General features: G+C 44.9%; 1 protein-coding gene across 3 annotated transcripts in view; it reads left to right on the top strand.

Moving 5' to 3' along the window:
• Positions 1–12,929, top strand: part of DERL1 (derlin 1) — a 44,590-nt gene that overhangs the window by 17,206 nt on the left and 14,455 nt on the right. Inside the window, exons 4-8 of one of the 3 annotated variants that reach the window (XM_027606623.2) lie at positions 578–604; positions 1,183–1,278; positions 2,652–2,704; positions 4,578–4,628; positions 8,029–9,870. In XM_027606623.2, coding sequence (XP_027462424.1) covers positions 578–604; positions 1,183–1,278; positions 2,652–2,704; positions 4,578–4,628; positions 8,029–8,167 — 366 coding nt within the window. In that variant the 3' untranslated portion in view covers positions 8,168–9,870. Of the gene's footprint in view, positions 1–577; positions 605–1,182; positions 1,279–2,651; positions 2,705–4,517; positions 4,629–8,028; positions 9,871–12,929 lie in introns of those variants that run through there. The other 2 variants (XM_027606614.2, XM_027606629.2) reach the window with 2 other exon arrangements.

The raw sequence follows: 12,929 nt of genomic DNA, 5'->3' as shown, positions 1-12,929 counted from the left end.
AACCAACTGAGCCACCCAGGCGCCCCTGCGAACCTGTGCAGATGGTGAGGGCAGCAGAGCGGGCACGATGGCTCAGTCTGTGCCCAGTTGGTGAGTTTAACATTGCTCTGGGGCTTAGCTGCCATTGAAGCTTGGCCAGGAGCCAGGACATGAGGCGCTTTGGATGCCCTCCCCCTCCTTTAAGGGAAGGCAAAAAAAAAAAAAAAAAAAATTGTTCTGGACCTCAACTATGCTGTGGAGCCCTGGGTGTGAGTAGAATCCTTAATTTGTTTCTGGGCACAGGTATCTCCATCTTCCAGTTGAAGATGAGATGCTAAAATGCAGGGCAAGGCAAAGAGGACGCAAGGGGGCCGACTGAGGCACATGCCGGAGGAGTTCACGTCTCGCATTTCCTTGTCATCATATGGTATAACAGAATATTCATAATGGAGATTATTAGATATCTTTGTGTTCTGGGATATTTTAAACAACCTGAACTCTAGAATAAGGGTTTTCTTTCAGAACACAGGAATGAAATGAACTGATGTGAGGTGCACAATGCTTTGTTTGTTCCTGATCTTTAACTTTATAAACCAAGATTACTGGCTTAGCGATGGATATGCAGGTAAGTGTCCCTTGAAACTATTTGCCCTTTTATGTGTTTCAGATTTACAATTAGTGGCCTTTGAGAGAAGCTTGGATTGCATTGACCCTGTGGTTAATTATGTGGCATTTTGAAATTATAGAATTACAACAACTTTTGTTTTGAACATCTTACATGAATTATCTAAACCGTTACTTTCCTTGCTCATTTCAGGCTTTTTTGTTAATGTTTGTGCATCGAGAGTGATGGTTCTCTAGTATTTTCTATGCATTATGTGGATGTGTATTTTTTTTAATTGAGAATATGTAGTAAGTAAAGTTTTACTGCCTTCTTTTTTTTCGAATAACCAAGCTTGACCCTGATATTTCTGAATACACCTAAAATAATTGTATTTTATTCCAGGATTTTGTAGCATGCATTGTATAATTGATTAACTGAAAGGATCAGTTGGTAATGCTGATCATTGAATTTCTTTTTGGTTTTTGAATAGCCATATGAGAATTTGTTTGTAGGGGAGAGGTTAAAAAAAAAAAGATTCCTGCTGAGCCTGTTTGAAGTGCTTGTGGAGCCTTGTTTTTACATGTTGACTTCTTTTGCAGTTGCTGATGATTCCTCTGATCATGTCAGTACTTTATGTCTGGGCCCAGCTGAACAGAGACATGATTGTGTCATTTTGGTTTGGAACACGATTTAAGGTACTTTCACGTAATTGGAAAAATTTCCTTTTCATTTGTCTCGGCAAAATCCTTCTTCAGCTCAGAGATGCGCTTTCTGACTCGTCCAGAAGAGGTCACTGCAGAGCAGTGTACCATAGGCAGGCCCCTCTCCCGGGCTCAGTCCCCTGCCTGTCTTTAGCCAACCTGGAATCCTTTGCTGACTGTTCTTACTCCCTCTGTGCTTCAGGCCCCTCAGGCATGTGACCCTGAGCGATCTCATGTCTGTGTGTGTGATAGAGAGGGGGAAGGAAAGATACTAATGGGGAGCAGTCTCTTAAAATCTGTTCTTGTCATTCCCTGTAACGTATTTTACACTTTATCTAAAACAGTTTTTGTCCCCAAACACTTCCCTTAGTGCCTTTGCTCACAGTTTTCCACCAGGAACATCTTTTTTATTTTCTTCCTCTTGTAAATCCTACCTGTTCTTCGTTTGAGTTGGGACTGAACATACTTCCCGGTCTCCTGCCTGGAATTAGTCTTGCCTTTGGGCTCTGCAATATGTTATGTTTCTCTTATAGTACTTACTGCATTCTGCCTTCCAAGTTCTTTATATACAACCCTTTCTTTACTCGTTCATGAAGTTCCTTGCAGCTTCCTTACCTCTTGGTATGATGCGTTGAATCTGGTCTGGTCAGAGGCTCAAATGTTGAATTCAGCTGGAGAGCTTTCTCACTGGGGAGAGTATTAGTTCAGGGCATCAGTGTGTAGTGAGATAAAAATTCAGAGTAATTTTGTGAAATACGCAAAAGAGGAACCTAAAAGGATGGGGTATTTTTAGTTCATAGGTAGCAGTTTCCTAGTTGGAGTCTTAATGTGGTTCTCTTATGGGTCATGTTTTCATCAGCGTCCATAGGACACCCATTTCCTTTGTGAAACTCTGTTAATATTCACTCAGAGGGGCATGTATTGTATCTGACCCTGGGCAAAGTACTTTGTCTCTCCAGTGACTAATATATGAATGAGTGTAATTTTATTTTTTTAAAGATTTACTTATTTATTTATTTTAGATAGAGCATGAGCATACAAGTTGGGGGCAGAGGGAGAGGGAGAGTCTCAAGCAGACTCCCCACTGAGCACACGGAGCTCAATCCCATGACCCTGAGATCATGACCCGAGCCAGAACCAAAGAGTCGGGCACTTAACTGCATCACCCAGGCGCCCCTCATTAAGTATAATTTTAGATAGGAAGTTTTAAGTACAATAATGCTAGATTGGTTTGAGAAATTTTTGCAGTGACTTTCCAGAGGATTTATATAAAGCTCTTATCAGTATATCTTTACCCATTCTAGCCCCCTAGCAGCTGTATCCTTTTTAGGTGTGGTTATTCATGTTTGTGTGTATTTTTTTCCTAGGCCTGTTATTTACCTTGGGTTATCCTTGGATTCAACTATATCATCGGAGGCTCGTAAGTGATAGTAGATTTACTTAATTGGAAACAAATTCTTAGAAGACTTCCATTATTCTTTATCTTCCTTCTCTAATCTTTATAAACTTTAAAGAAGTTCAGCATTGATGTATTGGGACCTTATACTTAGGAAATACAGTTGACCCTTGAACAGTGGGGGCTTGGGGTATCAAGCTCCTGCATAGTTGGGAATTAGTGTATATTCTTTAACTCTCCCCAAACTTAACTGCTAATAGCCTCCTGCTGACCGAAGCTTTACTGATACCATAAACAGTCAATTAACGCATTTGCTAAGTTATAATGTATTATTGCATGTATTATATACTGCATTTTTAGAATAAGGTAAGTTAGAGAAAAGAAAATATTATTAAAATCTTAAGAAGAGAAAAATACACTTACAGAACTGTACTATACTAATGAAAAAGCTCCACGTATAAGTGGGCCCACACAGTTCAGCTCTGTGTTCAAGGATCAACGGTAATTTCATTTTGATGTAACTGATTAAATTGCAGGGCTTTAAGCACATTTAGCATTGAATGATTGTTATTTTGTTAGCTCATCATTAGGTACCGTGTACTTCCATTTATGTGGTTTTGAATAAATATTTCTGGATTCATTGTCCAGATTGAGCAAACAAGGAACTAATTTAATTTGTGTCCGCGCTTGACTCCTCTAAGAACTATGTGTAAAATTACTATGTTTTTTACCCTTGAGGCATTTCCAGGATGCCTTGAAGACTGCTCGCCAGTCATCGAAATGCAAATTCTCAGATGGGAAGTAGTTTTGTAAGTGGTTTGATAGTACAGAAGTTTTAGCCAAATAGGCTCAGATTTCTAGACTGGAATTGGAGCTGAGAGGAAAACCTTCAGTGCATCCAGTCAGAATTTTAAAAGGAAGATATCAAGATGCAACTGTTCTGTGAACTCCCACTTCCTATGCTACAAAATACTTTAAATGTTTTAACAGATTTTAATAGTATCAGTTCTTAATATGTCTGACATAGCAACTCTGTGTGGTCCTAACGTCTGCCGTGTAGTGATAGAAATGAGGGAATTGAGCAAACAGACTCTGTTTCGAGCGTAGCAAGTTCTGAGCGTGGCACAGCCGCCCCGCTGCCCAGAAGGGCAGAGTCTGGGAGTAGCTGCAAATGTTGATTTGTCGCTGACGGGACGCCTGTGGCAGGAGAAGACGCAGAAGGATATGTGATAGTAGGAGTGGATCTATAAAACCTTGAAGTGGCCTGTATGTAAGCGCTGGGAAAACCAAAGGTCAATGTTTATTTTAGGATTACAAGGCAAAGGTCAACTGTACAAAGTGATCTCTGTGATGTCTTACACTCAAGGATGCAGGAGGCGAGGGAGAAGTGTGTGGCTCCAGGAATGGGGAAACGCGCGTTCCCTGCCCCCCCACCCCCCATTCCCATGCTTCTCTCTTGCCACCCTTCTGACTTGCCCAGGGTTTGCAAACACGGTATTTATGACTGAAGCGGTCAGAAGCTTGCTTTGTAACTTTCCTACTCTGGAGGCAGGAAGTAGCAAAAACAATATTTGGAGGATGAGCTGGGGCTTGAAAGAGCTGTCAGAGGGCATCTGGTCTCGCAGAGCACAGACCCCCGCAGGACCGATTTCCCCTCCCCTCGGAATACCTTTGCTGCGCAGACTACAAAAGGGCTCATTGTGGGCCTGTCACAGGCTCCCAGGGACCAGAAACAGGCTGCCAGGAGGGCTCTCTTCCCTGGCCTACTGGGTACTACTGGCTACATCTCACTTGACTGCTTGAAGGGCTTCAAACTAATTTGGCTCTTTGTTTGCAGGGTAATCAATGAGCTAATTGGAAATCTTGTTGGACATCTTTATTTCTTCCTAATGTTCAGATACCCGATGGACTTGGGAGGAAGAAATTTTCTTTCCACGCCTCAGTTTTTGTAAGTGTTTTTTTGTTTTTGTTTTGTTTTCTCATTGAACAGCCATATTACTGCCCGTGTCTTAGGCGTCCTCCTCAGAACTCCACGAGGGGTAGCATTTATGTCTTTGGCAGACGGAGAGATGTGAGCCGACAGACTGGCCCTGGTCACACAGTCCCAGGAAGCCAGGGATCAAAGCCACAGCTCGGTCGTCGCCGTGGAGCCCTTTCAGCTGGGGGCTGCTGCTGACCCACGGCAGGCGACACTGGGCACAGAGTAGCTCGGATGGGCAGGCGGGGCACTGTGCGAGGCTCCGGTGTGGGCCGCTGTGCGCCAGCATCAGTTTTACACAAGATTTGGCCAGAGAAGAGGCAAAGGGGTTCTGTTAACCCATTGGTTAGCAATTCCAGAGCTTTTTCTATGAGCTATTATAGAACAGAAAATTTGGGGGACTTTTCAGAGTGAAAGTGAGAAACTTGAGGTTCGTATAGTCCAAGCACCCGGGGAGTGTGTGCTGGTTCTTTGTCTGCTTTTAGGGTTCACTCGAGTGAGGAGGCTGGGGGCACTGCTTTGGTTCTGAGACAGACTTGGGTTGGAATCCCCTTTCCCTCATCTGCCAGTTTTGATCATCGGGGTGGGGTGGGGGGGGAGTGACTTAATAAAACCTCCGAGCTTCACCTTGCAAATCTGTAAGTTGAGGGGCCACCCTGTCTCCCACCACTGCAGGTGGTAAGGTCCGCTGTTGGCCGCGGGGTGGTGGGTGTCCGATAGATATGAGCTCTTAGCTTTGTTCCTAACGTTGGGGCTGGGGTGGGGCGTTACGAGCCAGAGGAGGTGCTGACACACTGAAGCATGAAAGTAGCTGGCCATTCTGTCAGGGAAGCAAAAGGCAGTTGAAGAAGGGACCAGTGAAATTGCCATCTGGGTGTCCCAGCCTGCCCGGCGACCGTGCCTGATCCCCAGTCGGGGACATGCAGTCCTGGCTTGCATAAAAGCTTCAAGAAAACAACCCTTCCACACATCTTGCTCATTTTTAATGTTTTGTGGTTCGTCATTCTTCCGAGGGGTCAATGAGAGCAGTAAAACTTGAGGAGGCCCTTTCTCCCCCCACCGCCTTTGTCAGTCAGGGGTAGGTTTTTGAAAGCCTTCTTCTGTGAAATATAACATACAAACAGAGAAGTACACTGTTATTTTATTTATTTATTTATTTATTTTTAAGTGCATAGAAAGAAACTTGTTTGTCTTCTGAGCCTTGAGTTGCCTTCAGGCTAAAAAAACAAATGACCAATCTGCTTTCTAATTATCAAAGGACACGATAACAGCAGGTTTGGATTTTTGATCTAGGTTTATCAAGTCAGATGGCAGATGCATCAGTTAAAAAAAAAAACAACTTGGTCCTTTGGTGGGTAGCCAACAGTTCTTTTACTTTAAATGGCCATATTTCTGACTTACCGGCTTGGAGATATTTCTCATTTGCAGGCAACAAAGTATATGAGATTCTAGCGGCAAAATCCAGGGCACACTGGAGCCTGCCTTCCATTTGAGCGTTCTCTGTTGGTGGAAAAGCCCTTCTGTTAAATTTTGCATAAAGATCAGATGACAAAATGTAGCTCTTTGCAAAAGCAGTAACTGCTTTGAAATTACCATAAATTTTTGTTGATTATGTATAATTGGGTGTCTTTTTGTACTAATTACTTGCATTTAATTTCACTATCCGTTTAAGCAGTGGAGATGGCTTCCATATTGTCTTATAGTACGAAGCAAAGCAAGACAGCCCTTTTTAAGTGTTCTATTTTATTATACACTTTGGAGGAATATTATTGTCCCGGAACATCAGGGATATTGAGAAATCAGGAGTTGGAGATACATTTTGATTTAAAGACAAAGCTGCGTTTGTTTAAAAGAGAAGATGGGAGTTCTAGAATTCTAAGATCGCTGTTCTGCGTTCCAGTTAGAAAAGTAGATCCTCTTCTGCACGCAGTTATTTTTCTGTTTGAAAGGGGTTCATTGTCTGGTTTCGGCGGGAACACGAAGGCGTCAGGGATGATGTAAACAAATGAGGACTCCAGTCACGAACTGCTGTCACCTGAATGGTGCCCCGTGTGTCCCCTCAGCTGCAGTTCGAGGCCCGTAGTGCAGGGAGTGGTGCAGGTACCAGCTCTGGAGCCAGGCTGCCTGGGTTTGAATCCTGACCATCAGTCTTGCCTTGGTTTTCTCATTTCTAAAATGGGATACTAATAATAGTGCCTGCCCCATAGGGTTGTGGTAAGTGGAGGTGAATTTGTGCCCAGGCAGCACCCGCCATACGAGGCTGGTCGTGCTCGGCCGGCTCTTTGCCACGGGCAAGTCACCGCTCACAGGTTGCTCTTGGTACCATAGGGGGTTTGAGCAGGGGTATTGGGTGGTGGTCTCTGCCTTCAAGCACACATTAAGTAAACACTTCAAGTAAACATTAGGATCTAAGTGGAATAGGTTTTTTTTTTTTTTTAAGATTTTATTTATTAGAGAGAGAGTGCTTGTGCACCAGCAGGGGGAGGGGCAGAGGGAGAAGCAGGCTCCCTACTGAGCAGGGAGCCTGATGCGGGACTCGATCCCAGGACCCTGGGATCATGACCTGAGCCGAAGGCAGACGCTTAACGACTGAGCCACTAAGTGGAATAAGTTTAAACACATTCTCAGTTTACTAAGAGTCAAGGGAGGGCAAAACGCTAGAGAGCACAGACCTGGGTGTAAGTTTTCTTAGCTGTTCTGTGATTCTTGGCTTATTAATCTGTCAGGTGGGAAATGGGGTGTGCCCGTTGGGGGCTTCAGCTCTCACACCATCTTGGAGATGGAAAGAATGCTGTCGGAGGGGAGATAAGGAATTCACATGAAAAACCCAGCCCAGACTCCAAGACACAGAGTGGGCATCTCCAGTCCCCCTCGGGGACACGGCTGGGAGATGTCTTGTGGGCCTCGACACTCAGGCTGCGGCTTTGTCTTTTGCACGTGCATTTGTTTTGTATGCTTTGATCCAGTTTGATCCGTATTTAGATACGTCAAAATGCTATATATAGGTGGCTCTTTCTGGTTGTTGGACTTGTGGGAGTAATATTTTTGTTTCCATACTGTTCTGCATGAATTACTTTTGTAATCAGAAAACAAATTTTTTTAGAGTGTGAATTTGGCTGGAAATGGAGTAAATTTAAGGAACCCGAAAAGTGAGTACCGCCTGCGGCCAGGGCATTGAGCGAAGTGCTGTGAAAAGGCAGAGTTAAGTAAGCCCTTGTCCCTGGCCTTCCGTTGGCCGGACTAACGTAATAGAGTGAGACAGATGGCATGGGGACAGCAAGAAAGGAAGAGGCACTGAGTGGTCAGATCACTTCATGGAAGTGATGGTGTTGTTTCTCTCCCTTTGTTCCTCCCCCGCCCACGACTCCAGGTACCGCTGGCTGCCCAGCAGGAGAGGAGGGGTGTCAGGATTCGGTGTGCCCCCGGCTAGCATGAGGCGAGCTGCGGACCAGAACGGCGGAGGCGGGAGACATAACTGGGGACAGGGCTTTCGGCTTGGGGACCAGTGAAGGAGCGGCCTCGGGCCGGCCCACCAGCCACTCCGCTCAGATGAAGTTTCTTCCCAGTGCTGGGTGTGCTTAACAACTGAGTTCTAGCAAACGCTGTTGGACCCGACCCACACTGAATGTAGTCTTACAGTACAAGACACAATTTTTTAAATCCTGAAGAAAAATATAAGTGTTCCTCAAGTTTCGTGATTCTCATTCAAGTCCTTACTGCTAGGAAGAACAAATATCAACCGTGCAAATTTCAGAACTGACTATATTTTTTTGGTGTCTTCTCTTCCTTTTCTGTCTGAATATGGGGTTTTGACAGGTCCCGGTCTGCTGGCGCCAAGCAGGGCACGTGGGGTTGGGTCACCAAACCCTTGACAAAGGGACTCTTACCTCTTTCTCGCACACACGCCTCCCCCCTTCTTTTCCCAACCCCCGCATTTGCAGCTAGAGGAGGTTGCCCATAAAATGGTTCTGCCTGTGACAAGCTCTCTTTTATTTATTGACTTCTGCCAAGGCTTGGTCACAAAGAACTTGTCCACCATGTTCCCCCCTTTGGTGGCAGAACTATAACAATAGGGGAGAAGACTGGACCAGCGGATGGAGAGCTTCGTCAGCTTTTGGAATTGCTGTGACCTGATGTCAGGTGCAACCATTTGCCACCTCTACAGATGTTTCTTATAACAAAAAAAGCACCACTGTGTCAGCCAGGGCCACAGATTGGTGTCAATGAGGCATGAGGGTGGTTGCTAGGCAGTTTTTTTTTTCCTTAAGTGAAGTGATGAAAATTACAGTGGAGCTGCAGGGGGGCTAGGTGTGAACTGTGGTGGGCATAATCCCTTTGCATCTTGTGTAGGGCATACTGGTTTTGTGTGGACCCAGAGTAGTTTGGATTGTGTTGTGCTAAAAGTTCCATATCGCATTTGCCACAGGGAGTCGCTCTCTTTGAGAGACACCTGGGCATTGATCACATTTCATTCTCCTTCTAGATACATGTTCATTGAATAGTGTGGAGAGGAGAACCTTATACCCTATTTAAATTGTCTGTTTCCCCCCCACCCCGCTCCCCTTTTAGTGGCCACGTGCTTCATTTAATCATGAGGAAGGTGAGCTCCTCTGTACAGAGATCATATCTTAAGAGCTAATACAAGCGCAATCTAGCTGAATCCCCTAACTTTGGGTTGTGATGGCTTTAAGAATCATTTTGTGTTTGAGGGTCTTTTTTTTGAGCCGTGAATGTACAAGTCACGAATGTACGTCAGACCAGCGTAAATACCCACAACTTCTTTTTCATAGGTGGGCTTTTCCCATCAGAGCTAGGCTTATCCCCCAATAAAGTTTTTTGAAGGCTTTGGTGTTTCACAGTTTCTTATTTTATGTTTTTAGTCCGAATGCAGCCTGCCAGGAGCAGTGTTGAGTGGTGGCCACCATACTTGGAGTCCGCTAGAAAGGCTTTGAACATTTTGATTGGTTTCTTCTCAGGAAACTTTGTGCTCTAACAGTATGACTCTACTTTGCCCCACCCTTAAGCGGTAGCGATGTGTGTTCTCCCAGGAAGTGGGGATTTGAAAACAGCTCGTTTTTAATAAAAGTGTGTGGGTACCTCTCCATATTTAATTTATATGATAAAATGGGAGGCGGAGAGAATCTGAACCTTAACTGTCGTATGTTTTTGCTGTTGACCTGTGGCCACAATAAAATTTACTTATAAACTTTTAGAAGCCATTATTCCTGTGGTGTTGCATGCGCACTCACCGTACAGGGGCGGAAACTGTGTGTGTGAGAAGGTTCTCACGGTAAGTGAGCTCAACACTCTTGTATGCCCTCTTAACACTTCACCTGCCTGCTAGAGGTAGCTTTGGTAAGGGTTACAAGTATTCTTCAGAATACCTGTGTTCAAGGCAAAACATTCACTAAATTCTTCTCGAACACATTTAGGGAGCTGATAATTTTGTCTGGATGACCTGTCTTTTGGGGATAATTTCAGCTAAGCAAGCTATTTGAGATTTGACTTGGTGAGGCAAGACATGCCAGTGGATTCTCTTAATGAGTGAAATAAAAATCCCTATTTTGTATAAAGAGCTTCCCCTTTTGTAACCAAGCCTTTTTATCGGTAAAACTTGTAAATTAAAATGTACAACTTGACGGTTGCCTGCCTTACGTCTCCATGTACCTACTCGGCTGCCTCTTTTAGATACGACGTAATTTTTGGAACCCGTCCTCTCTCGGGCATTTAGGAGTGTCCAGGATTTGTTGCTCTTCCAGTGACACAGCCCATTTTAGTACCTACTTCTGTTCACATCTCGGGGAATATCCGTAGGATTCATTCCTGGAAGCAGAATCTCTGGGTTTTGATTTTAACAACCATCGAGGTAGGAGTCCTATCCAGTTTTGGTGTGCTTTATGGCATTTCTGTAGCCCACGGGTCCGACTCCTGGAACCCTACAGAAGGAGCTTAATCCCCTTGCCACGGAAGAACCTAGAGACTAGAAGACAGGTGCCATGACCTTAGTGAGCTTTCTCTTTCTTGAGCATGAACCATCCACATTTGTATGCCAGGCCTTGGGCCCTCTTCATTCATCACAAGGCGGGATGACGAGCAGGAGCAGTGCTGCACCCCTCTCCTGGTATTGGAGAGATTCCAGAAAGAAAGGAATGATCCTGCTTATTTCAGGGGACAGCATATCGCCAGTATCACTATGTTCTAAGCTGCCTTTGAGTAACACTGACCGAGTAGGCGATGCCGGTTGCCAGCGCGTTCATTCATGGCGACTCTGTTCCTGAGGTCCCTTCCCCTTTAAAATTCTCAGCATTAACTTAATAGCAAAGCTTCACCTTGGGAAAAATCTAATCCTCTCTGTTTGGACTTTACACTCTTAGGATCTTGGAAGGCGGGGTGGAGAAAACGTGCTTCCTGCCGGTTGACTTGTTTGCTCTCCAGAGTGTCCCTGGGGTTAGGGGAAAGGATCATGTCATGTAGTTCCTTACACGTATGGAGAAAGACCAGAATGGTTTTCCACACATAAGGGTAAGGTCCCCTTACCCTCCCAACTCCGGTAGGGGAGAATCCTGTTTTCAGTGGCACACCTGGGTCCCAAATGTGCCAGGTACTCTCTGCCTCATGCAACGTAAGCCTCCAATCTATGCTTCCCAGTCTGCCTGTCCCGGAAAGTCACTTGGGATTTTTTTAAGGGCGCACGTTTCTTGCATCGCTCTCATGCTGCATGTTTTTAAAGTTTCTGCTATTCAGCTGGGTTTGGGAACCCGCTTGTGACATAGGGAGTATTATCCCCATTTCTTAGGTCAGGAAACCTCCGACTCAGAGTGGTTAAGGCACCTAAGGTCAAGCAGCTACACGGTGCCAAAGACTAGATCCTGAACCCAGCTCTGAGTTAAGATCTCTCCGGCTTCCCTGCCATTATGGAAACCAAAGTTCAGCATCTGGCATGAAGTGACAACAGAAGATTCTTTTCTTGCCAGGCCAAAGGCAGGGCAGAACGTTCGGAAACTTGAGTTGGAGGTATAAATTAGCTTTCTCTCATCCCTAGGGGGAATTGCCTTGTGATTTGCAAAGGGAAAAAATTTATTTTTTAAATATATAAATTACAAATATCAAATATATTTTTATGTAAATATATTTATATAAATTATATCTATGATAAAAACTCGGTGTCTCTTGAGTAGTGCTTGGGCAAATGCAATTAGGACCAGCTCCCTGTCTTCAGGGTGTGTTCTTTCTACTGGACGGGTTGATAGGTTGAGTAGGAATTTGACCTGTTCAGTGAAGGGAGACAGCTAAAGGTCCGGTCTCCCAGGAGTCTTAGAGGACTTCTTGTTAATACAGGGGAATCCTAGTTCCCTGAAAGAGGATTTAGAGGAGGTTGGAGATCCTGGGAAGACTGGATTCAAAGTTAAGATACTTTTAAAAAGCAGTCGAGCAGCTTCTGTCTACAATGGGTAGTTATCAGCTAAGGGGTGTGATACTTGTGATTGGGGCGAAAGGAGACTCCGTGTGGACTGAAGGCAGGTGAGAACACTGGAAGACTAATGGAAGGTATAAATTTAGCTTTGTCTCCCCTGAGGAATTCCCCTGTGGCCTGTACAAATGCATATGCGCTTAGAAAGGAGAGACCCCTACCGTGTCACCAGGGCCAGAAAGACCCCCAGGGAGTGTGGGATTAAATTCAGGTGCAAGGTGTAAGGATCACCCGGGAAATGTTTATTAAGCTCAAGTTGTCACTGGAAGCTTTCATCTGACCTAGATGAATTTGATCCCTCTCTCTTCTCTCTCACCCTGTTGGCCTTTTTCTGAGGCCTGGCACTGGTACAGTGCGTGTCCTTGTTAATTAAGGGCAATCACTGTTAGCTTAAGGGAGACTTTAGATTTTGATCAAAACTGTCGTGATGCAGAAGTCGCAAACCCGGCTCTGAGGATGTAAGATGCATCTGTCACCACAGCATGCCTTCAACACCCGTGGGTGCCCAGACCTCTCACTGGGTAGGAGGGATTAGCACTGCCACCATTTAGGGTTCTTTGGTGACAGGTACCCCCAAACGACTCCGGTTAGCTTCAGCGAAAGAAAATTTATTGGATATAAAGTACCTCACAGATCCCAAGGGGCTGCTGAGCCACCTGGCATGGAAGGGGTACTAGGGATTCAGGGATTCTAGAAACGAATCTGAACCACATCTGCTGGGCCAAATCAGCTCCATTTTTTATTCTACGCTTGCGTTCCTCCCTTAGGGTTCCATTCCCAAGTCTTACTGGCCTACCTTT

The sequence above is a fragment of the Zalophus californianus genome, chromosome 4 (assembly GCF_009762305.2).
Source record: "Zalophus californianus isolate mZalCal1 chromosome 4, mZalCal1.pri.v2, whole genome shotgun sequence".
NCBI classification, from domain to species: Eukaryota; Metazoa; Chordata; class Mammalia; order Carnivora; family Otariidae; genus Zalophus; species Zalophus californianus.
Note: the sequence above shows the minus strand (reverse complement) of the source record. Positions and strands in the feature narration are given on the sequence as shown.